Source organism: Argentina silus (assembly GCF_951799395.1).
Source record: "Argentina silus genome assembly, chromosome: 18".
Classification (NCBI taxonomy): Eukaryota; Metazoa; Chordata; class Actinopteri; order Argentiniformes; family Argentinidae; genus Argentina; species Argentina silus.
This window is the reverse complement of record NC_139672.1, coordinates 13,855,230-13,882,889: the sequence shown is the minus strand read 5'-3', so window position 1 is coordinate 13,882,889 and position 27,660 is coordinate 13,855,230. Positions and strand designations below refer to the sequence as shown.

The window sequence follows — 27,660 nt, the reverse complement described above, 5'->3', positions numbered from 1 at the left end:
ACCAGTAACATATTTGTGTGGTTCACTAAGTCACCTGAGGATAGTGGAGAAGTGATCCAACAGAAAGGTGAGGCACCACCTCCTTAGCACCATGGTCTGGGACCTGGTCTTTGTCCTCTGAGCAGGAGTCATTGATGTTGAAGCATCTTCCTGCCTTTGCTGTGGTAGATTCTTTAGTGTCCTCTCCTATCGGCAAAAGAAAGAGACAAAGAAACACAAATAAATAATTAAGAATATGTCTATTAAGGTGAACATAATATTTTTGGATATGTAATGGAGGTCTATCAATTATGTAACTTCACTTGAAGCCTAGAGGGCTACAGAATTGGGTCTTCAGTATATTCCTGCAGTTTGGGGGAGCTCTCGCTGATGGCTTCGTCTTCTGCCGGCTTTGAAGCTTCACCTTTAAGGGTGACTTCCTAAATGTACAGAATTAAAACCGTTTAGTAGTATCATTATGTTTTCTTTTAAACAAAAGTTATAACGCAAAAAAAAGATGAGAGTGTTACCTGAAACTTGAAGACCACTTCACCCTACTCTTGCTGTCTCTTCTGTTGCCTAAGGGCTGTCTGGAACTGTGACGATCCGCCTTGCTTCCCTCGACTCAACTGTTAAGACAGTCACTGAAAAGATGATGAAGATTCTATCTATTTTCACCTCTCCCTTACCTGAGGTAGGATGATGTCATTCCGTTGCAGGAGTAGGCTGAACTTGCTAATTCCAGCAAACAGGTCAGCAAGGAAGTGACAGAAAGCTCCAAAAGTGCCGTCCTCCATGGTTTGCTTGATCTGTATTATAAATCCAAATCAACAATATTCACAATCCAAAAACTCACATACACAATCATCAAATCAAGTTAAAAATGAAGACACACAAAATGATCCATATACTCTCTGATTCCCGTTTAAAACAGTGAACTGACCATTTTGGCTCTTCCAGCGACATCTGCATTTGCAGAAGCTCCTGCCAAGTAGTCCATGTGGAAGTAGACTGCAGTGAGCTGTCCATGGGCCTGAAGAGAAAGACAATTCCCAGGTCTCAGGAACATGTCCAGTAGGGTAGGGTTGTATAACGGTAATATAGTATCCCGCGAAAACGCCCATGGTGTGTTTTTTTAATACAGTCATAAAATGTATTCTCAATTATCTATCAAACTGCCAAATTAAGCGCTGTTTGTCAATTCACAATGTCTAACAGCGTGGTTGGCGAAAGAATTACAATATTTCACTTTTGGGTTGTTGCACAAAAAAGATGAGTAGCGCTAATGACTTGGTCCCTAAAAAAAAAAAAAAAAAAAGCCACTGCTGCTCTATGGGGGCATTTCGAGTTCTGACCCGGTAATAAAGTAGAGCCTGCAGATTTGGATGAGGTTATTTGCAAAGATTTGCGTGAAAAAGATGACGGCCAGAGATGGGAACACTAACGGGAACTAATCTATACCCATCAACAGCTGCACAGATGGGATAGGATGTCTGTCTGTCTGTCAAGTGCTGCTGTCGGGTTCAGACAGCTATCCGTTGACAACGGACACGTGTTGTCAGTTAACATGACGCCATACATGTCATTAATGGTCCACTTTGTCACACCCGACTGGAAACAACAGTCAAAATGCCTACAGACTAGCTTTTTCCCAGAATCCCCACGGCGGACAACATCGTTGATGGACTCTAAAAATGGAAATTAGATGCGAATAAACTCTTGGCCATAACGACAACGCTGCTAACCTGGCAGCCGCCATCAGGGCCCTGAATTGGCCATGGCTCAACTGTTTTGGCCACAACCTCAAACTGGCGTGACAACACAGTGCAGGACCAGAGGCAACAGACAGACCGGGCCCTTGGAGTCTGCTGTGCCATTACCGCCGCCTTCTCTCACAGCTGGCCCCGGAGGAGAGAGCTCAAAAACAAGCAAGCGGAATTAAGACTCCCAGAGCATAGTCTCATGACGATAACTAAACCAATATTTTATAGACAAATGATAGCCTATAGGCTATATGACATAGGACATGAGACAATTTATATTATTACGAATGCAGCGTGTGATTCTTCTGTAGGAGTTTCACCCTTGTGAAATAAGATGCAGCTCCAAAAGCGTTTCGTCAGACAACAACTTTATTGTCCAAGCAATAACTCAACTACAACTACATATTTGAGAGGCACACATGATATACAAGAGACCCTAAAGGTGTGGCTACCCTGGAGGTGGGCAGTGGTTAACAATGATGGGGGGGGCAAGGTCAGTAGTAGCCTGTGCATGTCATTGAAAGGAGAACAACAGGCCTTTGTCAGTCAGTATCAGGCAATCAAGTCGTTGATCCTATCAATAGCCATGTGACTGACTAGCAGACCCCTTTCTTATCCTAATGCCTACAGATCACCTTGGTGTCCATATTTCCTTACACTTCTTATTAAGCTATAATATTATGCTATCCAACTGTTTAGTTTAGTTTATCAAGCTGTGATTGGGATGTAAAGTTTAAATTATTGTTTAGGCTAAATCTCATACGGTATAACAGTCACCACAAATAATTCTGTTTTTCAATGTAGATTAAATATATCAGGAGCAAAGATGGCTCCTGCCAGCCCCCACAACGTTATTTAAAAAAAAAAAAAAAAAGAGATTTGAGACACTGATAAAAAAAAATTATACTGCCCAACCCTAGTGTCCAGGACCCTGGTAACATGTGGAAGCCATCTCACATTCTTTCGTTAATGTCGGTGTCACCATCTGTCATAAAAAGACAGGTAAGGAGACGCAGCAGTTTGCACACCGATCATCTTTTTCAGGGTGTCCGTTATCACTCCAATGAACTGCGGTGTCGTTGCTGTATTTAGGCAATACATTTTTCTTTTGAAGTAGTATTTGCGGTTTAAATTTGATAAAAGGCAATTCTTCCTTGGCTATGTTGTATGCCTTTCTTGCCATTGAAACGGTGCTGAGAGGGTGGTAGCTCTGCTGTTCATACAGCTGTCCCTGCATTGCGTGTGCATTTTGCTGTTATTATGAACTTTGAGGGTCTCATGCTTGAATATAGTAACTGCAGCTGTAAATGATGTGGACCACATTGTTTGCAGTAAACACAGTACATGTGCTTCATGTCTTTATCGAACCTCTTAAAGCCGTTTGGGGCAAAAGGTATACAGTAGGTAGGAGTCCCGCGATGTTGCGTGTTCAGATCATTCACCTTGCAAAACAACCACCAGGAGGCATGATGGATATGTTTATATTGCAAGAATGCACTGTAATGTAGCTTGCTAGAGTTGTTTCAAACGTGCTGTGTTTTGTACAGCATCATAGCTCGGTAGGCTAAAAAGTTTGATCTAGCTTTATACAGTCGCTTAACTTTAAGGTGGTGATAGGGCTGTGAAGGATGTTTGAGCTGCATTTTGAGCCATATAAAAAAGTTTGGTCTAGTTTGTATGGCTTAACTTGGATGTCCAATGAATTTATCCAGCCCAAGACACCAGCAGTCCCCACTTGTATTCATCAAAAAATCACTGACAGGTTTGTGTGGTGATTTATATATTTTTTACTTCAATTAGTTTTCAATTACTACTGACAAATCTTTTTTTTTCCGATTTGTGCATACATTGTATTGGACACGTGATGTGTGTAAAATACTTTTTGGAAGGTGGTACTCATCATAATAAGATAGCCTTTCGCAATCGCTTGCTTGATCGTTTCAGATTAACAATGAAAGCAGAGCAGTTGAGGTATTGTTACAATGGGAGGGGGAGGGGACTCGATCACACAGTCACAATCAAGCAAGACAGCGGGAGAGAGAGAACAGGAAGGGGGATGATGATAATAATAATAGACTAAATTTAAAAGACTCAGACTCAAGGACACTGTACAAAACACTGTACAAAAAGATAAATCAAGATCAGATAAGTAATAAAAAAAATAAAATAAAAAAATGGTCGAAGAGCTCAGGCAACAGAGAATAGTCTTACTCAGGACCCATGCCGTGCTGTAGGAAGTCGAGTCTGAATAAATGGGTCTTGAAAGTATCAGAGCATTGGATGGCTGGTGAAAGGGTGTTCCACAGCATGGGTGCAGCAGCAGAAAAGGCTCTTTCGCCAAGTGTGCGGGGTATGACGAGGAGGTCAGTTAGGTAGGCAGGAGCTAGGCCATGGAGTGCCTTAAAGGTGAGGGGGAGGACCTTGAAGAAGATTCTGTATTTTATGGGGAGCCAGTGAAGTTGTTGCAGGGTGGGGGTGATGTGCTGCCATGGTTTAGTGCGTGTGAGGATCCTGGCAGCTGAGTTTTGGACATATTGTAGCCTGTTCAGGGCCTTGCTGGAAACACCAAGAAGGACTCCAGGCGGGATAATCCAGGCAGGCGGTGACATGCGTGTATTATTGTTTCAGCAGAGGTATCAGAGAGTGAAGGGCGGAGACGGAAGATGGTTTTGAGATGGAAGAAGGCAGACTTGGTGACTGACCATATGTCGGGTTCAAAGGAAAGGGTTGGGTCCAGGAAGACGCCCGGGTTCCTTACTTCCAAGGAGGGGCAAATGGAGCAGCCGTTGATGGTGAGGACGAGTTTGCAGATTTTTTGAAGGAGGGTCTTGGGCACCACAACCATGAGTTCCGTTTTATTGCTGTTCAGTTTGAGAGGATTGGTGGTCATCCATTCTTTGATTTCACAGAAGCAGGAGGTGAGGGAGGGGGGAGGAAGGGCGCCAGAGGGTTTGGTGTGAAGGTAGAGCTGGGTGTCATCAGCGTATTACGAATGATCTGGCCAAGTGGGAGGAGATAGGTAGTGGAAAAAGGGCGGAGCCCTGTGGGACGCCTTGTTTCAATGGTGCTGGGGCGGATCTGGACCCCCAAGGGACACGTACTGCCACCTGTTGGACAGGTATGATTTGAACCAAGCCAGGGGCAGGGGTGTTCTGGTGATGCCGAGGGTTATCTCATGTCGATCGAGGAGGATGGTGTGTGAGATGGTGTCAAAAGCCGTGAAAAGGTCAACGAGAATGAGTATATTGATATTGCCATCATCAGCAGCCAAGAGGAGATCATTGACCACCTTGACCAGAGCTGTTTTAGTGCTGTGCTTGGCCCTGAATCCGGATTGTAGTGGTTCAAACAGTTGGTGGCGTGACATATGGCTCTGGAGTTGAAAGGCTACTGCACATTCTAGAATCTTGCTGAGAAAAGGGGAGGTTGGAGATAGGTTGGAAAATACTGAGCTTGTCTGGGTCTAGGCCCTGCTTCTTTAAGATGGGTGTGACACCAAGGTGGCTGATAGGGCTTTGTTGTCGGAGATCACCATCTCGGTGGGAGAATACAGCTGGGGGACAGGGATGGGGTGGGAATTAAGGATGTTAGTGAGGTCCATGGGGCTGATGTTTTTAGTATTCCTGTATGTCATGGTGTGCTGCAGGTGGTCAGGGGTGGAGGGAACAGGAACAGTGAATTGGATGGTGAGGTGGTCGGCGATGTGGAAATTGAGGCCACAGAGGTTGGCGGGGGTGATGGTCTCCGTAGAACACACAACGTCAAGTGTATGGCCTTTATTGTGGCTGGGGAAGTTAACATGCTGGGTGATGTTGAGGCAGTCTAGCAGGGACAGGAACTCATTGGTCGAGGGTCGTCACATGGATGTTAAAGTACCCGAGGAGGAGGATGGAAGAGGTGGATGAGCTGACGGAAGTGAGCAGATCAGACAGTTCTGACACAAATGCAGGGAAGTGTCTGAGGGGCTGGTAGACCAGGATGGTTAACACGGGTTGAGGGCCAATCCGTTTCAAAGCAAGTCATTCAAAAGATGTAACAGCAGGGATGGGGACTGCCTTTACCTTTAAACAGGCACGGTGGAGAACGACAAGCCCCCCACCCCGACCCACAGCACGGGGCTGTTGCAGGTGGGTGTAGCCAGGTGGAATGGCCTGGCTGAGTGCCAAAAATAAATGTTGGAGCCAGGTTTCAGTGAGGCACATGAAATTTAATTCATTATCCAGAATGATATCATTGATGCAATGCAACCCTCACTACCCTGAAATTACCTGAAATTTAAACTGCATGCTTCATATGCACTTCAAGCGATAGTTCTTCATAGACAAATCACTCTAAGTTGAATTGAGTCCATCTTAATACAAGGATAATAGTTAATGTAATTTTGGAATTAATATCTTTTGTTTTTATAGGGTCTCTGATTTGCATAGGAATCAATTACACACTGTGTGGATCAGGTTGTCATTGCAAACTGAGCCATGCGTTCAACCACTGAGGTGTTAAAGATGTCCGTAAACACTAGAGACAGCTGGTCTGCACAGTGCTTCACTGTGGAGGGGGAGACTGCGTCTGGTCCAGCTGCCTTGCGGGGGTTCTGACTCTTTAACAGTTTGTTGACGTCTCTCTCCTGGATGGGGGGGGGGGGGGGGGGGGGGTTCCATTGTCTGTTGACTCTACAGTATCTACAATCTACACTGTTCCATTGTCTGTTGAATCTACAGTAGAAGTCATTCAGGTCATTTGCAGTCTGAGGTCATCCATAGAGTGGGGGGATTTGGTTTTGCAGTCTGTGATCTCTCGAAGGCCTTTCCAGACTGACAAGGAGTTGTTGGCTGTGAATTGTGGTGCCAGCTTCTTTGAGTACTGTCATCTGGCCTCCTTAACCTCCTTGCCAAACGTGTACTTAGCCAGTCTAAACTTTTCCTTGTCTCCACTCCTGAAAGTCCCCTTCTTCTCCAAACGCAGCTGTTTGAGTCTTGCTGTGAACCAGGGCTTGTCATTGTTGTAACTCGCCCTGGTGCATGTTGGAATACATCTGTCCTCACAGAAACTGATGTATGATGTCACAGATTCTGTGTATTCATCCAGGCTGTTGGAAGCAGTCTTAAACATGTCCCAGTTTGTATTATCTAGGCAGTCACGCAGCTCCTCCACTGCTTCTCCGCTGCTCCAATTCTTAGATCTCCGCGCAGCAGGTTGAGAAAGTTTTAGTTTCTGCCTGTATGCCGGGATCAGATAGCCGCGCGATAAGCTCTGCTGATGGTGCTGTAACAATGATCCAAAATCGTCTCCTCCCTGATTGGGCATTCGATCAACTGTTAATATTTCGGGAGTTTGTGAGTTAAGTTGCCCAGTGTTGTCTGAATTACACACCTAAATCTACTCATATTGTTTTTAAATCGAATATTACAGCAATATTATCCGTTCTGAATCAGTGTTTACCTTTTTCGATATCGTGTTATCATTATTATCACTATTTTGAGATATATTTTGAATGCACTGGCATCTCCCAAGCCTACCTGTGTATTCTTTTCAAGGTCCTGCAAGCTTTGTAGCTACAGTGAAATAATAGTTATGAAAAACATGAAACCTAATCAAACAAACTTTTGCCATTTCTTTTCAGCCATAAAATTATAGTCTACACCGAAAAAAAAAAGCATATGGGGAAAAAAAAATCGTAATTTTTGAATAGGTTAAGTAGGCTTATTCAGACAATGCTGTTGGGCTGAATTGAGAATCAATGTTAAACTGCCAGCCAAAGCTATATGCTAACGTATCGGCTGCTGTTATGCAGGCGACTTGCAGAATGTGTCACTACTCGTCATCTAAGGTATGTGAAAGAGTAAGAAATTATGATTTTTGGGTGAACTGTCCCTTTAACATATCATATTAGAATAGAAGCATCTATTATTGTATATATTATATACAATATTATATTGTATGACGCTATTAAGCTTTTGTCAATGAAAGTACAGGCTGCTAATAATTGATAGGATAAAAAATGGAAATGTGCACCAATTATTTTGTAAAATCCCCCCCAATTTTGGACTCAAGGCGGGGGGAAATCCCTTCCACCTAAAATTAAATTCCAACCCTGTGCCAGCACTACAGCTAATTAATGCTTATTTTTTCCCCAGCAGAAAACCTGAGCGAAGCCCTGAAGAAGCTGAAGCTAGCCTCAGCGGAGAGTGCAACTGACAGTGTGGAGGGCTGCCTGGACTGCCTGCTCAAAGCACTGGCACACAACAGTAAGTTCAACACCAATGACGAGACATGTATTTTCTTTTAGGTGTTATGGCTGCAGAAGACAGGAAATTCTAAATGAGTACAACCACCCAAAACTTACATTTACAGTGCCTTCGGAAAGTATTCAGACCCCTTGACTTTTTCCACATTTTGTTGTGTTATAGACTCAATTTAAAATGGATTAAATTAAAATAATTTGCCATCAATCCACACACGATACCCCAGAATGACAAAGCAAAAACATGTTTTTTGCAATTTTAGTAAGTATTCAGACCCTTTGCTCTTAAAATTAGCTAAAATGCAAAAATGTCATCAACAACCTAACCCTAACCCTAAACAAAATTACATGAACTATTATCCTTGCATTAAGATGGACTCAATTCAATGTATTGAGTGATTTGTTGATGACATTTTAGCATTTTAGCTCGTTTTAAGAGTGTCATAGCAAAGGGTCTGAATACTTATGTACATGAGGTATTTCTGTATTTCAATTTTAATAAATTTATTGAAATTTCACAGAATGTGTTTTCGCTTTGTCATTCTGGGGTGTGTGTGTGGATTGATGGCAAATTATTTAAATTTAATCCATTTTAAATCAAGTCTTTTAACACAACAAAATATGGAAAAAGTGAAGGGGTCTGAATACCTTCTGAAGGCACTGTAAGGCTCCAGACCACCAGTAAAAAACAAGTGCAAGTCTTGGCTGGCTGGTGATTCTTATATTATAGATGTGTTTATTTATATAATTATTACTCAGTTATTGTTTCATCATTTTCCTCTACTCTCTCTCCCTACTCTCTTTCCTCTCCCAGATGCTGAGGCCAGTGAAAAGATTCAAGAGATGGGTGTTCTGCCCCTGCTGCCCACGCTGCTGGCACCAGAGTCCTCCTTCACACCTAAAGTAGCCAACATTATAGCTGATGTGGCCAAAAATGGTGAGGCTTGGTTTTCCACCACTTCCCACCAGAAAGAAATACAGTTTTATTTCTGCTACCTGTTAGTATACCATTTGTTTGACTTTTTGTTATTTATTTATGGTTGTATTTGTTTGTCATACATATATGCAACAATGGTTTCAGTTATTTCATATTTTAATGACATTTCCATGATGGGTACATTTGATGTGATTTGTGATTTATTTGTTGGCTGATCAGGAGGAATTACATGATTATGGGATTATCTGTACTAATTATGTAATTTTTAATTTAATTTAAAAAACATCTAAAATTTAATCCATTTTAGAATAAGGCTGTAACATAACATAATGTGGAAAAAGTGAAGGGGTCTGAATATATTGCACTGTATCTGATATATAGTGAATAATATTTGGAGGGCCTATTCATGATTTTAATGACTGCTTAATAATGGGCAACCTTAATCTAAGCCACAAGTCTATGCAAAGATAGTGTCATCATATGGATACAATAATATAGGTAAGACCATTCTAAGAAGAGACAGCCCCTACAGTTAGTAGCAAAGAGTAAACATTTTCTTTTAAAAAAAATCGATATCGATCCTGAGGAAAATAATCGGTGATCGGTGTCGGCCCCAAAAATCCAGATCGGAGCATCCCTACAAACATCTATACAAAGCACAAATGTCCGTCAAGTTTCTCTAAAGCAACCTGTGTAGCAAATGTATGTTTTTGCTCCTGATAGATGGATTTCATGTTATGAAACAAACATGATACTATCAGAAGGTAAAGTGATTGCATCACAATCAAAGAATACCATGAGATTGACTATATGGAAAATGATACAATTATGGTTAATTTCTATGAGAGGCTAGCCTACTTTATTTAGAGTTTTGCCCCAGCCACATCGATAGCTGAAGCAATCACACAAAGTTTCTTCAGAATCTCCTTTTCTATAAATGAGTAGTTCAATAATATACAGTGCCCTCAGTAATTATTGGAAAGAGGAAGCATTTTGTCTTCTTTTAGGTCTATACTTGAAATTAAACAATTACTATGTGGTCAAAGTAGAGATTTTTTAAACAGATAAATCGTATGATGTCCAAATAAAGCACTCATGTTTAGTATTTATTTGACAATCCGTTGCACGCAATAACTGCCTGAAGTCTGTGACCCATTGACCCCACCAGACGCTGGGTATATTCTTTGGTGATGCTCTGCCAGGCCTGTACTGCAGTTGTTGTTTGCTTTGAAGTTCCCTCTTCAGCAAATTAAATGCATGTTCAATTGGCCACTAGAACTTTCACTTTTTGGCCCTGAAAAACTCCCTAGTTGCTATGGCAGAATGTTTGGGGTCATTGTCTTGCTGTATGATGAAGTACCGTCCATGGAGATTGGAAGCATTTGCTCGTACTTCAGCAGACAAGATGTTTCTGTACACTTCAGAATTCATTCTGCTGCTGCTGTGAGCAGCCATGCATACCTAAGCCATAACATCCCCTCCACCATAGTCTCAGATGACGTGGTATGGATTTTGGGCAGTTACTTTTTTTTCTCCATACTTTACACTTGCCATCACTCTGGTACATGTTAATCTTTGTTTCATGCAAGCTCTTTTTGGTACTTTTCAGCAAACTGTAATCTGGGCATCTGGTTTCTGTTGCTAACTAGTGGTTTACACCTTGCAGTGTAGCCTCTGTAGTTCTGCTGGTGAGGTCTGTGGATGGTAGTCTCTGACACATTCACACCTACCTCCTGGAGAGTGTTCCTGATCTGTGGGACAGTTATTTAGTTTTTTTTCTTAATAATGGTGAGTATTCTTCAGTCATCCACTGTAGAAGTCTTCCTTGGCCTTCCAGCCTGTTTGCAATTGCTGAGCTCACCAATGTTTTTCTTCTTTTGGATGATGTTCCAAACTGTTGTTGGCAAGCCTAAGGTTTTTAATATGTTTATGATAGTTTATTTCTGATTTCTCAGGCCAATAATGGCTTCCTTCACTTGCAGTGACAACTCTTTGGTTGTGGATGGATTTGAAGACAGGCGAATTATTCAACTGGTCTGAAAATATGATGAGTATGGGAAATACAGCTGTTGGCCAAATTGGTGACCACTACATTCTATTTACATGTGTTTACATGTGAATTACTATCTGTGTTTGTGAGCCAAAGGAATTTACAAATGGCAAGGTGCGTATTCTTCAGGATGTCTGCCAAGTATGCTCGTTCAACTGTAAATATTTTGAGAGGGGCATTGATCACCATTGACACTTGGAAGATCTCTAAAGGAAAATAACCAGGCTAGAATCATTTACGTTACATTTTTGACACTTAGCAGATGCCTGTATCCAAAGTGACATACAACAAGTACATTTTTCTAAAGTAAGTGAATCATCTATAGAGCAGTCATCATAAGAAAACAAATCTATACTAGGACCGGGGGCCATTGGCAGTCACAATGCTAGAAGAAGGAAGGGTTACTTTTTTTTAAATTATTATTTGTTAGGGATGGGGATCACGCTCCCCAGTGCGGTTCCTAGGTGTCTTCTTCCATCCTTCCACTGTGCCACCCAATCACAAACTTATTCCTAGCACCTGTGCGTAATTGTCACCAATGCTATGTACTCTCACTTCCCTTCACTCCCCGCTTAGTCTTCACCGTTTGTTGGCCGCGAGTTATCAGAGTATATCAGTACTATTTGGAGACTGTGATCTCCCATTTTGTTTTTCGAGCTTTGAGTCCGTGTTTTGTATCCTGTTTTGTCTACTCTTTCTAGTAAAGATCCTTTTGTTTGGCACCGCTAACTACTCGTCCGCCTCCCTTCCTCTGCACCACACCTGGGTCCGCTTACAATATCAAACCCTTACAATTATTATTATTAGTTACAGTAGATAAACTGTACAGGGGGGTAGTGGGGATTAAGAGGTCTTTAGCAAGGACAGTCAAGGTGTAGTCTGAAGAGATGGGTCTTCAGTCTACAGCGGAAGATAGGTAGTGACTCTGCAGTCCTGACAGCAGTGGGAAGCTTGTTCCACCACTGGGGCGCCAGGACAGTGAAAAGCCGTGACCGGATAGCGGGACCACTGCATCCTTATAGAGGTGGTGGAAGAATGGAGTGATCGGGCAGGAGTTTGGGGGCTGACCATTGCTTGCAAGTAGGGAGGGGCTGTTCCCTTTGCTGCCCGGTTGGCGAGCACCAGGGTCTTGAATCTGATGGGGAAAGTATTGATCGGGCCAGGGTTTGGGGACTGAACATCGTTTGTAGATGGGGACGAGCTGTTTCCTTTACCGCTCTGTAGGCGAGCACTAGGGGCTACTACTGCGAGCTGCTACTGGGATCCAGTGAAGGGTGCGGAGGAGGGGGGGAACAACAGACGGGCAGCAGCATTCTGGATGAGTTGCAGAGGTCTGATGGTGGAGGCGGGGAGCCCGGCCAAGAGTGCGTTGCAGTAGTCTGGGCGGAAGATGACAAGTGCCCTATTCTGCAAGCTTGCAGGGTTTCAGACAGCCAAGGAGCGCGTGGAGAGGATTGTGCTGCGCCTTGAGGTCAGTGGACAGAGAGAGCCGAAGGATGAGGAAAGAGTGGGCAGGAGGGTGGAGGAGGCTGCATCAGTGGATAGAAGGGAAAAGGATAAGACGGAGGAAGAGAGAGCGGTGAGGGAGAGGGTACGCAGAGGGTACGCAGTGTGGGTAGAATCAATACTAGACATTGACAACCTGCACAAATAATGTGACAAAACACACCTGACTAACCAGAAACACATGTGAAGCCAAATTTCCAATACTACTGGTTCCCTGAAATAGGGGGACTATGGATAAAAAGGGTTGTAATTTCTAAATGGTGAAAACAATAAAAAAAAACATTTAATTAATGCTGAGAATGTCTACTTTAACTTAGTAATGTTGTAAATTGTTTGATTCGAAATCCAAACTGTTGGCGGATAGAGCTAAAAGAAGACAACATGCTTCCTCTTTCCGGTACTTATTGAGGGCACTGTAAATAAATAAATAATAATAAATATAATAATACACTATCTGCAAATTCACATTGTAGTACAATACAATAGCTAAATGGGCTGTTTTCGTTTGTGGGAGGCAGCTCCCAACTGTTTATTCACGTTTCTAACTATGCTTGTTTTATTGAATACATTATCGCACATGGAGCATTGGTGATGCAAATAGTTTGTCCTTCTCTTATTCATTATCCACATCATTACACTGTTGTTCTCAATTCAATCATGTTGTTTTTTGATTATTAGCGTTAGTATTGGTTTCTATATGAATTTCGATGGTCCATTATCATCAGTGAGAAGAGACAGGTTGACGCTTGGGGGGGAAATCCATGTTTTGTGGTATTTGTAAGGTAGAATGATCTATGCTTCCAGATTCTATTCTGTTTGTAATTTGAAAATTCTAACAAAACCGAAATGTAAAAAATTAAAAAGAAATCGGGGGGAAAAGCCAGAGGACGTGGCTTTCACAGTGGCAAAGCTGTTTTAATTATAAATGATTGAAAACAGGTGAGGTTAAGGTGAAAAACAGTAAGAATTTCACTGATGTTGTAAGCCTACTATATAGTTTATGGTAGTACTGTGCCTGTTACAAAGAATATAATTGCTTACTATAAATATACATTATTTTTTTTATTTTTTTACATTTTACTCATTTACCAGATGCTCTTGTCCAAAGTGACTTACAATAAGTACATTTGTTTAAGTAAGTGAATCAAGTATACATCAGTCATCGTAATTAAAACCTTTCATAAGAACAAGTGCCATCGGCAGTCACAGTGCTAGAGTGCTTTTTTCTTCTTTTCTTTTATTATTATTCTTTTTTTTTTTATTCCAAGGTCTGATAATGTAGGGTGTTAGAGGACTGAAGAGGAGGAGCCCAAGTGTACCCTAAAGAGATGAGTCTTTAGTCTAAGCCGGAAGATAGGTAGTGACTCTGCCGTCCTGATAGTGGTGGGAAGCTCATTCCACCACTGCGGTGCCAAGACAGAGAAGAGCCGTGATTGAGCAGAGCGACCACTACGTCCTTGGAGATATGGCGTTGCCAAGCGGCCAGCAGAGGTGGAAGAAAGTATTGATCAGGCCAGGGTTTGGGGACAGAACGTTGTTTGTAGATAGAGACGGGATGTTTCCTTTACCGCTCTGTAGCGCCAAAGTCTGCTACTGTGAGCTGCTACTGGGATCCAGTGAAGGGTGCAGAGGAGGGGGGGGTGACTTTAGCGGGAGATGGAACACCAGACGGGCTGCAGCGTTCTGGATGAGCTGCAGAGGTCTGGATAAAGGCGTCTGCTAAACGCCATAAATGTAATGTAAATATAGTTAAGATTATATATAAGATGACAAGTGCCTGGACCAGGAGTTGTGCTACTTCTCTCTTGAGGAATGGGCGTATTCTTCAAATGTTGTAGAGGAAGAATCTACAGGAGCGGGCCATCGCTGTGATGTTAGCCACACAGGACAGTTGGTTGTCCAGGATCACCCCAAGATTCTTTGTTGTCTGGGAGGGGGACACAGTGGAGTTCTCCACTGTGATGAAGTCTTGGAGAGGGCAGACTTTCCCAGGAAGGAAGAGTAGTTCTGTCTTGTCAAGATTGAGCTAGAGGTGGCTAGCAGACATCCAGGCAGAGATGTCTGTGAGACACGTGTCACCACCTGTGTATCGGGGGGGGGGCGAGACACACCAGTGGTGAGGGTGTGAGATGTGGACAGCGACCCTCTGCATGTTACCTGGTATGATACAAACCAGTAGACTGCAGAGCCTAAGATGCCCAGCTCTGAGAGGGTGGAGAGAAGGATCTGGTGTTAAACGCAGCAGACAAGTCCAGAAGAATGAGAACAGAGGAGAGGGATGAACCTCTGGCAATCACATACATCAAATTCATCTAAAAATTCAGAATCAAGCAGGTAACAACAAAAACATTTGTAGAACAAACATTACAGTAGAACACAAAAAGTGCCAACAACCAATTTACAGTATTCTATTCCCTCTGTCTTTCAGGCCACATGTAACCATACTGATGACCAATTTGATATGTGATTACAGACTCAGTTGAACTGTTGAGCAATGAGAGTTCACATGTATGGAATAGAGATTCACTATAATGGGAGAAATATGTTGTATGTTGTAAATCTGGGTGGATTTCAAGTGAAGTAGAAAAAAAACGATATACTCCGATTACTTAGAAGAATTTTCAGGTAATATGTGCATGCACAGCCTCGGATGACGTATTATTACAACACTAGTAAGTTTTGCATTTCTGAAAGGATCTTTTTGTGTGTATGGGAGCCAATGTCCGATTGTCACAGCTGCTCCACTTGTAAGCTTCTGAGGGGAGTCTCTGGTGCAGTAAGTTCCTCAATAGCAAGCCAATCCACAAAAAATGTCTGTAACCATCTTATGTCTTATTAGTGAAAAATAAATTATCCTTTTAATAGAGTATTTTCAATTAAGTTATTTCAAAGTCCATTTCCTAACTTTTTTTTTTTTCCAGTCCAGGGACTTTCTATGGTTGTATGGGGGGGAAGGTGGTGGGGTGCTAACAGGATTCCTGTCTTATCAAGATTCCTTTTGCTCTTCCCAGAGTTCATGCGTAGCCCGTGTGTGGAAGCGGGCCTCATCCCCTCACTGGTGCAGCTGCTCAACTCCAAAGACCAGGAGGTGCTGCTGCAGACAGGCCGCGCCCTGGGCAACATCTGCTACGACAGCCGTAAGTAGCCCAGTGTTCCCCTTAGATATGTTTTCAGGCTGGGCTCAAAGACCCCAGAACCAGGGTCCATCCAGTGCTGCTGACATGATAATTTGTTATTGGAGTAATTTGTTGACACAGCAACATTATCAGGCAGGGGCATCTGTATAATGCAGGCATAGTCGTTGTTTAGTAATATTTCTTTCTATTTTTAAGTTACAGACTACCAAATGCAGCACAATCTGTGCAGCTTGTGTGCAACAGTACAGTTGTGTGCGGCCAACAGTTGAATGAATAAGTTAAACCAGGACAGGAGGACATCATTTCCCCTCTCATGCCATGCCATGCCATCCTTGACTCTGAATGGTTTACAGACTTCATGGCTATGGTGTGACAGGGACAGTAGGCCTATGAATTTAAAGTTCCATGTAAAGTTATGGTATTTAATAAGATATTCTTTTACTTTGCCTGATGTTTTTGTCGAGGTATTGTTTGATAATCCAAATCATTACACGCTTGTATTGGTATTCAAGTAAACATGTTGGTATCGTGACGGGTGAAGAAGAGTCAAGGAGCAGTAGGAACACTTCCACTCATCAGACTAAGTATGTTTGCTCTTCAATAGGGATGTTTCTACATCTTTGTTTTCACTGACCCTCTACCTCCTGTCCATCAAGGGAAACAGATGTCAGTGGAATCAACATCTGCTCTTATTGATTGGAATAGGCTATTTGGTTTCACAATCATCAGCAGGAAAATAGGTTTTTTATCTTAGGCCTTCTTGACATCAGAAAGTGGTATGTATAAAAAAATATAAAACTATTTTGGAGGCGGGATTACTCTCTGTTTGCCAAATATGTCCAAAAACCCTGTTTCACCTCTTGTGGTGTGAGGCGATGAGGATATTGTGGTGTCTGTGGTTTACTATTGTCAATGTGAAGCAGATGTATTCCTCTGGGCTGGTGATGGGCTGGGAGAAACTGGTCAGGTGTTGCAGTGACTAGCATCTCTCCATTGTATTATGATTATTACATTATCATTAATCAACTCTCCCTTTGGTATTCTGGGTGCCAGAGACAGTTTACCAAAGCTCACTGTGCTATTGAGAGCAGATGGTGTCACACAGAACAATCAAGAATTTGGAGAGAAAAGTTAACTTGCGCCTACTTGCTTTGTTGTTACTGCTGTGTGCTTTATTGACTTACATTGAGTTGTTCACTGATTTTATATATCTGTCATGTTGACAATCAACCCAGATGGTTTAAAGTGCTTACCTTTGTAATTAAGTTATGTCTAGCTGCTGCGATCACTCATCTTGGATATGGAACAAAAGTTTGGAATAAACTCTTTTTTCTAAAATGACGTTTTGGTGCTTAATGGAGCAAGAAGCTTCCCTGTTTACTCCCGTTCTTTCCATTCTAGTCCCGATTCCACTACCCCACAGCGCGCTCACAAAGCAAAGAACATTTAACACTTTAATACTAACGTTGACCCTTACTCACTCCCTCTCTGCTCAAATACTTGGGGAAAGGGGCGTACTGTGGGAAGTATATTTCGCGAGAAGGAATAATACATGGAGCAGTGCAGTATGGGTTAGCTGTAATCAGTAGCGGGCCGGTCGATCTGTCGGTTTTGTTGTCCCAGTCCGTCCTTGGCTGTAATAGAAATAACACCTTGCTCGCAAATAAAAGAAAACAATTGTCCACCCTGATCTTGGACGGCACCACCTGTCACGTCAAATGTCACCAGAATTGCTTGTTTAACGTCTCATATGCAACACAGCCCCGCGCCCCCCTTCACCCCCTCGTAACATTTTAGGCTGTAGCCCCTCACATAAATTTGTCGGATATCCAGTACAGGCAAAATTGAAAATAAAGTCAAACCACTGTATACAAGCTACAGCAACCTTTTTAGCCTTACCAAGGCTATGACAAAGAAAATGATTTGCCTTATCAGATTGTATGTTTATTATAGTTTCTTATTGTGGCTCCTGAATTGCAGAGATGAATGGTGGAAATGGTTTAAATATCAGGTTATTTTAACGAGGACCCAAGCAATGGGACCAACTCCTATCTACTCTCATACCGTCATCAAGCTCAGTTCTCACAGAGCAGAGAAGCGGGGGAAATGTTTAGCACGGTCTGACATGATAACCGTGAGTCGGCTTTAATAATGCAAGGTATTTTCATGCCAGACAGGAGTAAGGATTTGGGGTTTTAGTGGGATAATAATGCATTTGTTTTGTATAGCACTTTTTGATGGATTGTTTGAAGCGGAGCGCGTGCTGGATAAATTGCCAAGCCTTTGTTTCTTAATCGGAAATGATCAAGAAAAAGATTACTCTCCCCCATCAACCATACAGTATATATGTGTATATATATAAACGTTCAACTCCTGGCTGGCTCGGGAACATCTCACTCAGTCACACTGGATTTTAGGTTTTAGTCTGTGAATAGAGTGAGATTTGTTGACACACAGGTCTGTTTGATACAGTGATAGAGTTGGCTACCAGTTGGCTAAATCTTGATTTTCGTTAAAACATGAAACAAATAAAATAATGTAACGTAATCTTGTTTTGATCACACATTATTTATCATAATGCCGAAGCCCACAAAGTTTCTTCGGGAACTTCTTTTTCTAGTTTTAAATTATACATTTGTTGTATCTTAGAAAACTTATGGCCTTGGGGGTTTGTTTGAAAGTTAGGAGAAGCATGGTAGTGTGAGAGTGTGGCAGGGAATTAGATGCGGTCGGGCCTATGATCCGTGTACGGTTTGTAGCAGCAGTGATGTCGAGGTGTCAAGCGCAGCATTTAGAAGTTTATCAGCAGTAGGAGAGTTTTCACACATTTTTAATCAAGGGTGACCATAATTACGACTCACACCACGCAAATTTAGTTGCAAAAGCGTTTGGACAAAGATATTATGATGTGCACGTTTTTGGGTGTTGTGTTGGCATTGATTTTGCCATGGCAGAGTGCCGTGGCTGAAACTGATACAGCAGAAACACTGCTGTATCTCTGGGCAAATCAAACACTTCATGTCACTAGTATAAGAGCACGGTCATGTCCTTGTACCATAAACCAAAACGTGTTGCTGTGGGCAACATAAAATCTCATGAATTTCAGTTGTGGCAGGCTTAGGTTTTGCTTTACTATAGATGATAAATTGTTAGCAGACTGCCTCAAGTATTTTTGTTTGTTTTGTTTTGCCATTAGTCAAAATCCTTTATGCTCCTTTTTCATTGTTATTATTCACTATGACTATTTTTTATGATCATATTATAGCATGTTATTCATTTATGTGATTGTTTTTACTGCTTGATTAACGTTCTCTCCTTTTTATAAATTTATTTTTCTCAGGTCGTTATGTGATTTTCTTTGTTGCTGATTTTCCCTGACTTCTTTGTTTTGCAGATGAGGGCAGGAGTGCAGTTGACCTGGCAGGAGGGGCTCAGATAGTAGCTGAACACATAAAGTCAATGTCCCAAAATATTGACCCGGCCAATGGGAAGCTCTTGACTGTCTTTTGTGGCATGCTGATGAACTATAGCAATGATAATGGTAATGACCAACCACTGGATGAAGAAATTAACACAACTAAACACAGGATTTCTCAGAAAAGCACAGAAAATTATTTTGACCACTGTTTTGGCAGTGTGTGTTATGTGCCATAGGTCATTGCAGAAAGCCCTACGTCTGACTTTGTTACATCAACAACTGAGCTATCAGTATTACCCACGTGTTAAAGCCGCTGTCAGTGATTTTTTCTGAATGTTCAAATAATTAAATATACCACTGGGCTATAATGAATATGACTTGAGAGTAGAACAACAGTATTACCTCATCATAAATGCAATAAGGACGTATTACTCCCAGACCTGGGTGAAAATAGTTTTTCAGGTACTGTAAAACTTCCAATAAGTGCAGTCTTTTCAACAAACGTCTGTCTCCAATAATAGCCCAGCCCGTAATACACACACAAAAAAAGGCTTACCAGTATGTATTCTCTGTTGATAATAGCAGATGATTAAAGCGTTGCATTTGATTCTGGGTGACCGTGGCAACATTAACCTATCTAGTTAGTCTGTGTAAACAACAGAGCTAGAGACATAAGAAACTTGCTAGCAAGCAAGATGGCTAGCTAGCTAATTTTTCCAAATGGCTGTTTTTATCAGTGAAAAGTCATTTGTAGGACTATAAGCAACATGATGTATTTGTGTTATTTTGAAAACATTTGCATAATAAAATTAATTTCTTCAGTTTAGTTTTTAAAAGTTTAGTTTTTTAAAGTTTCAATCTCAGTTAAGTTTAGTTTTTAACTACATGTAAAACCAGTAGGACTTTTTGGAGTTTAATAGATTAAAAAGTATTATAGGTATCAGAAAGCGAAATGCAGATTCGGCAGTTCTAATGCTAAATTATTGTATTGAAATGATTGGATACCAACACAAAGCAACGTTTTGGAAAGATGTTTGTCACTGCTCATTTGTATTCACACATTGTGAAATTTGTTTGGAAATGTAAGAGAATTTATTTCCAAATCTTAAGCCATATTTACTAATATTTTTTAATGTATTCAAAAAATGGTTTACAAATATAAATCAAGAGGTGTTTGTGTGTGGATAGTAAATTATATTTGTATTTTTTGTTTAGGGATCATGGTACATATTTGCGAGTTGTATTTATTTACAATAATATTGGCAGTAATCTAATCTCCATCGTCCCTTCCTATTGACTAGGCAGTCGGAGTTGATGAATGAAATGAAAACAAGCATGTGACAGAGAAACAGGAAAACGTACCGGTTGGATTGGAACTTCTTTAGTTAAAATAATCTTCAAAAGTAGGTTTAGAAATTACTTACTTAGTATTATTATTTTTAGAATGTAATTTGAAATACAGGTATGTAGTTTCCAATGTTGTTCAATAGTTTTCAAGTAATTTTCAAATGATCAAATACACTGTGTTTCCAATTATATCTACCAATACTTAAATAGAAAAGTATTTAAACCCTAGTCTGATTAAGATTAGATCTTAATTGTTTGCTTTTATGGTCATTATGTTTTGAATAATGCTGCCCTCATGTAATGTCATTCCTTGAGCTCAACCAATATTCACAGACGGTGCTTTTAAGCCATATTTACTGTATCTGACCTCAATGTTACTATATCTAAACCAAGGTGGCAGGAGGTGTGGAACAGTGTATGTGGCGTCCCATAGAGTGTATTCTCTGTCTGGTTGAACTTTACTTCTACCTGCTTTCTGTTGTGTCCTGCTGGGGCTTTCACAACTTTCCTCTTATGGCAATGACTGCTTATCTTCTCCAAAGGAGTGTTGTTGGTGGTGATGGTGGTAGGTAGTGGTGTCCCTGCTTAAAGCCAACTCTCTCTTCATCCTACCAAGGGTGCAAGGTTATGAACAATAAGTAATGAATACATGATCAGTTTTGTTGCTCTTCAAGTGAACCCTTTGGTAAATTAGATTTACTATATACACTCACGGAACACTTTATTAGGAACACCTGTTACACCTGGTTACTTCCAGCATGATAATGCACCAGGTCACAAAGCAAAAGTCATCTCAAACTGGTGTCATGAACATGACAATGAGTTCAGTGTTCTTCAGTGGCCTTCCCAGTCACCAGATCTGAATCCAATAGAACTCCTTTGGGATGTGGTAGAACGGAAGATTCACAGCTTGAAAGTGCAGCTGAAAAATCTGCAGGAATTGCATGATGCAATCATGTCATCATGGACCAGAATCTCAAAGGAGTGTTTCCAAAATCTTGTGGAATCAATGCCACGAAGAATTGAGACTGTTTTGAGAGCAAAGGGAGGCCCTACCCAGTATTAGTATAGTGTTCCTAATAAAGTGTTATGTGAGCATATATCGCATTATTTCAACATTTCATTCACAGCGCATTGTTTCCACCCTTTAACTTGCTGCATTAACTGCTGCATAGACTTACTAGAATGCAACATTTGCATAGCTGCACTTTTTTGTTTGCAAGTAGCCGTTACTGCACTAACACTGCCTTTAAACAATATACTGAAGCTTCTCTTGAACCCATCCTTCCCCAAATTGGAGTGTAAGTGTTTTTTTGGTACAATGGGTTTTCCTCTGTCCAGTCTCAGGGTTTGGTTGGACTGTTCATTCACCAGCCTGGTTTAGTGGCATAGAAGGAAGCATGGCGAGTATTTATGCCATCTTGTCAATGTTCTTCCCCCGAGGTGCTGAAACTGCATCTCTAAATAATTTATGTATGGCCATTACTTTTTTCTCCTCTGTTGTCAAAATGCGGAACAGTAATTACATCAGTGAAATCTAAGCACGATTGTGCATAGAGCATGCTCAGGACGCATTGAGTGTACTTTGAGCGTTGTCAAATCATTCTCAAGTTTGGTCATTTTCGTTGTTTTACTGCAATTATAAAGTCATCACGCTTTGATGTGGGCAGAAATACACGTGACAATGCAGACAAGTAGTTGAATTGTTTTAGTGCTATTTTGACATGAATAAATGAGCCGGTTTTTATAACGCAATCCAGCGCCACCTTGTTGAAAAACCCTGGGGAGAACCCACCTCATCCCCTCTCATGTTTAACTGCTCATGAGTAGTAGTAGACATTTGACTAAAGGGTATATGCGTCATGAGCCCTTTTTAAAAAAATGACCTCCACACTCCGCAGTTGACTTGTAATGCCATTGTGGGTCTTAAATTCCGAATGTCAGCCTGCTAAAATAGGCCTTACGTAACACTTTTGGGAAAGCTGAGGAGGTGATTATTTACTTCAGAAACGCAGAAATGCTCAATAAAAAAGGGCATTTGATCCTTGATGTAATTGTCCAATCGCCCAACCCTACAGGGCGATGAGTGTACCATGTTTTGTCGGAGGTTAAACAAAATGTGAACACACATCTATGTTTTATCCAGTTACATGATATTTGCATTAGTCATTCTGTTGTTGATAGCTTTTGATGTGATATGAAACCTTTCAGAAAGCTTTCCTAGTCACCCTGGAACCGGGAAGAGGAGAGAGAGTTTATAGTCCTGTACTCTGATGGTTAAGTCAGAGTAATGAGGTCACGCTGCATAACACAGACAGTGTGTTTGCAATTATACAGTGCAAATTCGTTTCTGTGGCCACCAGCAGCCGGCTCCTTGCAGCTGGGGTTTGTAAACTGTCACCACTTCTAATGCAACCTCCATTGATATTGATACCTCCACCTGTCTTCTGGTCTGTAAAGGGGCTGTGGGGAGAGTGATTGAAAAAGGCCTTCTTTAAGAGACAGAGGGGAAAAAATATGTTCACTTTCGGCATATTTACAAAACTTTGAGACCCTTCTTTGTTTACACTTGGATAATTCACTTACCTCAATAGGAGCTATGTGTTTTGAGGCCTACTGAGAATAATTTTTAAGCCTAATGTTTTGCATACATAAAAACCATGTCAGATGAGAATTCTGTTAATCCAGCAAATAATCTCTGTTTATATTCTGCAGGAATCCTCATATCCTTGCCAACCTAATGATCTATTACTCATTCTCTCATATTGGATACCTATCTCACGTTCTCTCACTCGCTTTTTTTCCCTTCTCCACCCTTTAAATATAAGAAGTGGCTACCGGTATGGGAATGTATCCCACTTTTCAGACTTTCTAACCATCCGGTCATCACCAAATTCCACCATACACGAGCCGTCAACTGACCTCTCTGGGCTTTGCTTCTGGCGCTCTTGGGTGCCAATTTAAAATGGCCGATATTAAAGGTTTGAGCAGGCAAACTTCACGCAGCTTTACTGCAGGGACTAAAGAACTGTGGATTCTATACATAGTAAGCTAGGCTATGTATTGGTTTTTGTCTCTTCTCCACTGTGGAAATAGAAGCACTTGATTGCAATGTCGTTTGTGACAGTGTTTTGTTGGGAAATATAGTTTTATATTGCTGTAGGATTGCTAATAAGATGTCTCTTAATCAACCAGGGCAACAAGGAACTAACTAACAAGCCTAGTCCCATATTTGTGCTGTAGCCTTCTCTTCTCTTGTCATACTACACTCACTGAGCACTTTATTGGGAACACTATACTAATATTGGGTAGGGCCTCCCTTTGCTCTCAAAACAGCCTTGTGGCATTGATTCCACAAGATGTTGAAACGTTCCTTTGAGATTCTAATCCATTATGACATGATTGCATCATGCAATTCCTGCAGATTATTCAGCTGCACTGAATGGGAGATTCACAGCTGTGAATCTCCCATTCTACTGCATCCCAAAGGTGTTCTATTGGATTCAGATCCGGTGACTGGGAAGGCCACTGAAGAACACTGAACTCATTGTCATGTTCATGAAACCAGTTTGAAATGACTTTTGCTTTGTGACATGGTGCATTATCATGCTGGAAGTAGCATGGTATGCTTAGAAGATGGGTAAATTGTGGCCATGAAGGGATGCACATGGTCAGCAACAATACTCAAATAGGCTGTGGCATTCAAGCGATGATTGATTGGTACAAAGTGTGCCAAGAAAACATTCCCCATACCATTACACCACCTCCACCATGAGAAGGTGTACAGGTGTTCCTAATAAAGTGTTCGGTGAGTGTATAGTCTAGCAGATGGAGAATGGTCTTGTTAGGAAGAACATTGCTGAAAGTCAAGCGACTGTACATCATAAATCTGGCACAAGTTATGATTGCTACCAAGTGAGTAGGAACATTGGCGAACGAACGGTAAAGATGTGGAGTCTTTTTGGCTCAAGATAAACCAAGTTTGCCAATGCAAGCGAAATAATTAATTGGTTAAAGCTGAGGTATTGCTAGGTATGGTAACAAGTTTTGTTTACTTTCTGCAGTTTGACAGCAAGCTACTGTAAGCTTTAGGCTTTAGCGGTAGTTTGCTAGCCAACATTAGCATGCTATCATCATCTTTGCAATGGTAGTTTGGACAGCAGTGATCTAATGATATTTTACCCTTTTGGAAAAACCTATTGCGCATTTTTCATTAACACTTGCTTATTCATTCTACCCTCTTTTCCCCTTTTCTTTTCTTCCTTTTTTTTTTCTTATTCGTGTACCCTCTGCAATCACCAGTCCTTTCCTTTTTCAGCCTTGGTCTCTTTTTAAAGCAAACTAACTCAACAATTTTTCCTATCTCTCCTCTTTAGGCGCTTCTAGTTGCTTTTCCGGGTCCCTCTAGGGAAATACATCTGCACACTCATTGTAAACTGTGTGTACTAATTTTGGCCCAATGTACAGTGTCCTGCATAAGTAATGGCGAAGCAGGAAAGCATGTTTTCTTCTTTTGGCACTACACTCTAAAAGTTTGGGTTTTAAATCAAACAATTACTAGAAAACTAGAGATTATCAGCTGTTATTTGATTGTATTGGTGTACATATTAGTTTGACCATTCAGAAATTACACCACTTCTTATGCATTTCAGAGTACCCAAAAGTAATGGGAGAGATTTATGAAATGTCAAGCACTCATGTTTAGTATTTGGTCAACAATCCTTTGTGTGTAAACTGCCTGAAGTCTGCGACCCATTGACCCAACCAGACACTGGGTATCTTCTCTGGTGATGCTCTGCTAGGCCTGTATTTTAACCATTTTTAGTTGTTTTGAGGCCCTTTTGCCTAAAAAATGATTAATCATTGGGAAATTAAATGCATGTTCAATTGGATTTAAATCTGAAGAGTGACTTGGCCAGTCAAGAACGTTCCACTTTTTGGCCCTGAAAAACAGGGTTGCAGTTACTATAACAGTATGTTTTGGGTTATTGTCTGATGTATGATTAAGTGCCATCAAATGAATTTGGAGGCATTTGCTTACACCCGAGCAGACAATATGTTTCTATACACTATAGAATTCATTCTGCTGCTGCCGTCAACAATCATCAATAAAGACAAGTGAGCCAGTTCTAGTCTCTAATCTCTACTAGTAACCTCATAGTAAGTTACATAGTAAACTCATAATAATTGTTTGATTTTAAAACCTAACTTTTTGAGTGTTTTTTTGGAGCCAAAAAAAGAAAAAATGCTTCACTGTCCCATTACTTACGCAAGGCACTGTATGTCTTAAAGCAAAATCGGACTTCTAAAAAACAAGTGCAGATTTGTTTCCTTGATTGCATCGAGGAGGCAGTGCCTTTACTTTCCTGTGATTGAACAACTGCTCTGTCAAGAATGGATAGACTCTCCTACTTTATCTTCTATGGTGAAAGTAGTCATGCCCAGCTGTCAATAACAGTTGGATGTGTGGAGGAAACAGGGGCATTCAGGAGAGATTCATTAGCTTTTAGAATATTTTGAGAGGACACAAATGCTTAATCTCTGTAATGTGGTGACAGCAGAGATGGCACATACGTTTTGATTTTAACTAGTTGCTCTGAGTGTATTCACTGTTTTATGCACACAGGTTGAAATCTCATGTTGAGTCTTTGAAGTGCAGTAAGCAGGAGAGCATGACCCCCCCCAAACCCCCCTAGTTATGTTTCGTTGTCTGTATCTGCCTCACGTACCAGAGGCAGGAAACCCTTAAAAATAAAAACTTAGAATCTCTACTTTGACCCCATAGTAAAAAACTGTTGGATTACAGAGCTTAAATAAGGCTTCCTCTTTCCAAGAGGAGCAAACCGACAGTCAGCTAGATATACAGTGCCGAGATAACGTATGTTAACCCCTACACAATTTTCACATTTTATCACGTTGCAGCCTGAATTTGAAATGCTTTTAATGTGGATGTTTTTAAGCTGGTCTACGCAATCTACTCTACACATTCGAAGTGGAACAAAAAAAAATAGAAAATGTATAGAAATAGTAAGAAATAAAAAAACTGAAATGTCTGTGTGAATACGTATTTGAACCCATGGCAATGGCAAACCAAAAGTACTCAAATTAATTGACAAAATATTTTGAACTTGTAACTGGGCTAGACAAATATTACTTTCACTATTGGATATTAGCTTTGCTGAATTTCACTGCAGATGATTGTCCATATAAATATTGCATACGTTAAATGAAATTGAATTAAATGTGAATGTGCTTAAAAGGAAAAGCTGATACTTTTGACTTGAAAATGTGGTTGACAAAAAACTCCTCGACTTATTACTTAATCTATCAAACCACCAAGAAAATGTGCATATTTTGCTGGTATCTCATGTACGGAGATTACTCTGTAATAACCTGCATAGTGAGCTTGAATTAAGTAGGGGCAAGGGGCAACATAGGATTTCGGTCTGTGTAAAGATGTTTGGGTGATGAGTTGATTATTTTTGAATCATTTTGAATCATGTTAGTCCAGGTATGTTTGATCTGAACAAAAGCCTGCCCGCCCTGTGGCGCTACAGACCCAAAGTTGCCTGTCCCAGTCAAGTACGTGCAAGCTGACCTCCTGACCTGTAGATGGCAGTGCTCTAACTACTTTTGTTCTTCCCTCTTTCATCCAGATTCCTTACAAGCACAGCTGATCAACATGGGTGTAATCCCCACCCTGGTGAAGCTGCTGGGAGTCCACTCCCAGAACACAGCCCTGACCGAGATGTGCCTAATCGCTTTTGGAAACTTAGCCGAACTCGGTGGGTACATCAGTCCTCTCTCTTCTGGTGTAGCGTTTCCTGAAGGCTTTTGTAATGGTTCACTTTTCTTAAACATGTATTTTTCTGTACTGTTGTCCATTGATCCAGATCAAATGAAACTGTATTTACATAGCACATTGCCAAGTATAAAAGTGTTATAAACATACAAATACAGAGTAAAAAAAGATTGGACACATAATAGTGGGACGCATAATGCTGGACTGAGCGATTAATGCAATACAATGGATACACATGGAAAAAGTAGAAACAATTAAATTAAATAAAAAGAGTAAAAATGAAAAAGTAAAACACCACAAGGTTAAAATATCCATAGTTTCTGTCCTCAGAAACTCTGATCTGTTGTTCAAGAGGTTGTGGCTATAAAAACTAAAAGCAGCCTCACTGTAGGTCTTGGTTCTTGGCTTTTGGACAAGGAAAAGACCAGTACCAGAATTCAACTGGGTTACATGCCTTAAAAAACTGTCAGAGATGTACTC

General features: G+C 41.0%; 1 protein-coding gene across 3 annotated transcripts in view; it reads left to right on the top strand.

Annotated features, from left to right (window-relative positions):
- Window positions 1-27,660, top strand: part of rap1gds1 (RAP1, GTP-GDP dissociation stimulator 1) — a 48,805-nt gene that overhangs the window by 1,956 nt on the left and 19,189 nt on the right. Inside the window, exons 2-6 of one of the 3 annotated variants that reach the window (XM_083689839.1) lie at window positions 7,880-7,987; window positions 8,798-8,920; window positions 15,488-15,613; window positions 19,008-19,154; window positions 27,035-27,163. In XM_083689839.1, the coding sequence (XP_083545965.1) occupies window positions 7,880-7,987; window positions 8,798-8,920; window positions 15,488-15,613; window positions 19,008-19,154; window positions 27,035-27,163 (633 nt within the window). Of the gene's footprint in view, window positions 1-7,876; window positions 7,988-8,797; window positions 8,921-14,599; window positions 14,811-15,487; window positions 15,614-19,007; window positions 19,155-27,034; window positions 27,164-27,660 lie in introns of those variants that run through there. The other 2 variants (XM_083689838.1, XM_083689840.1) reach the window with 2 other exon arrangements.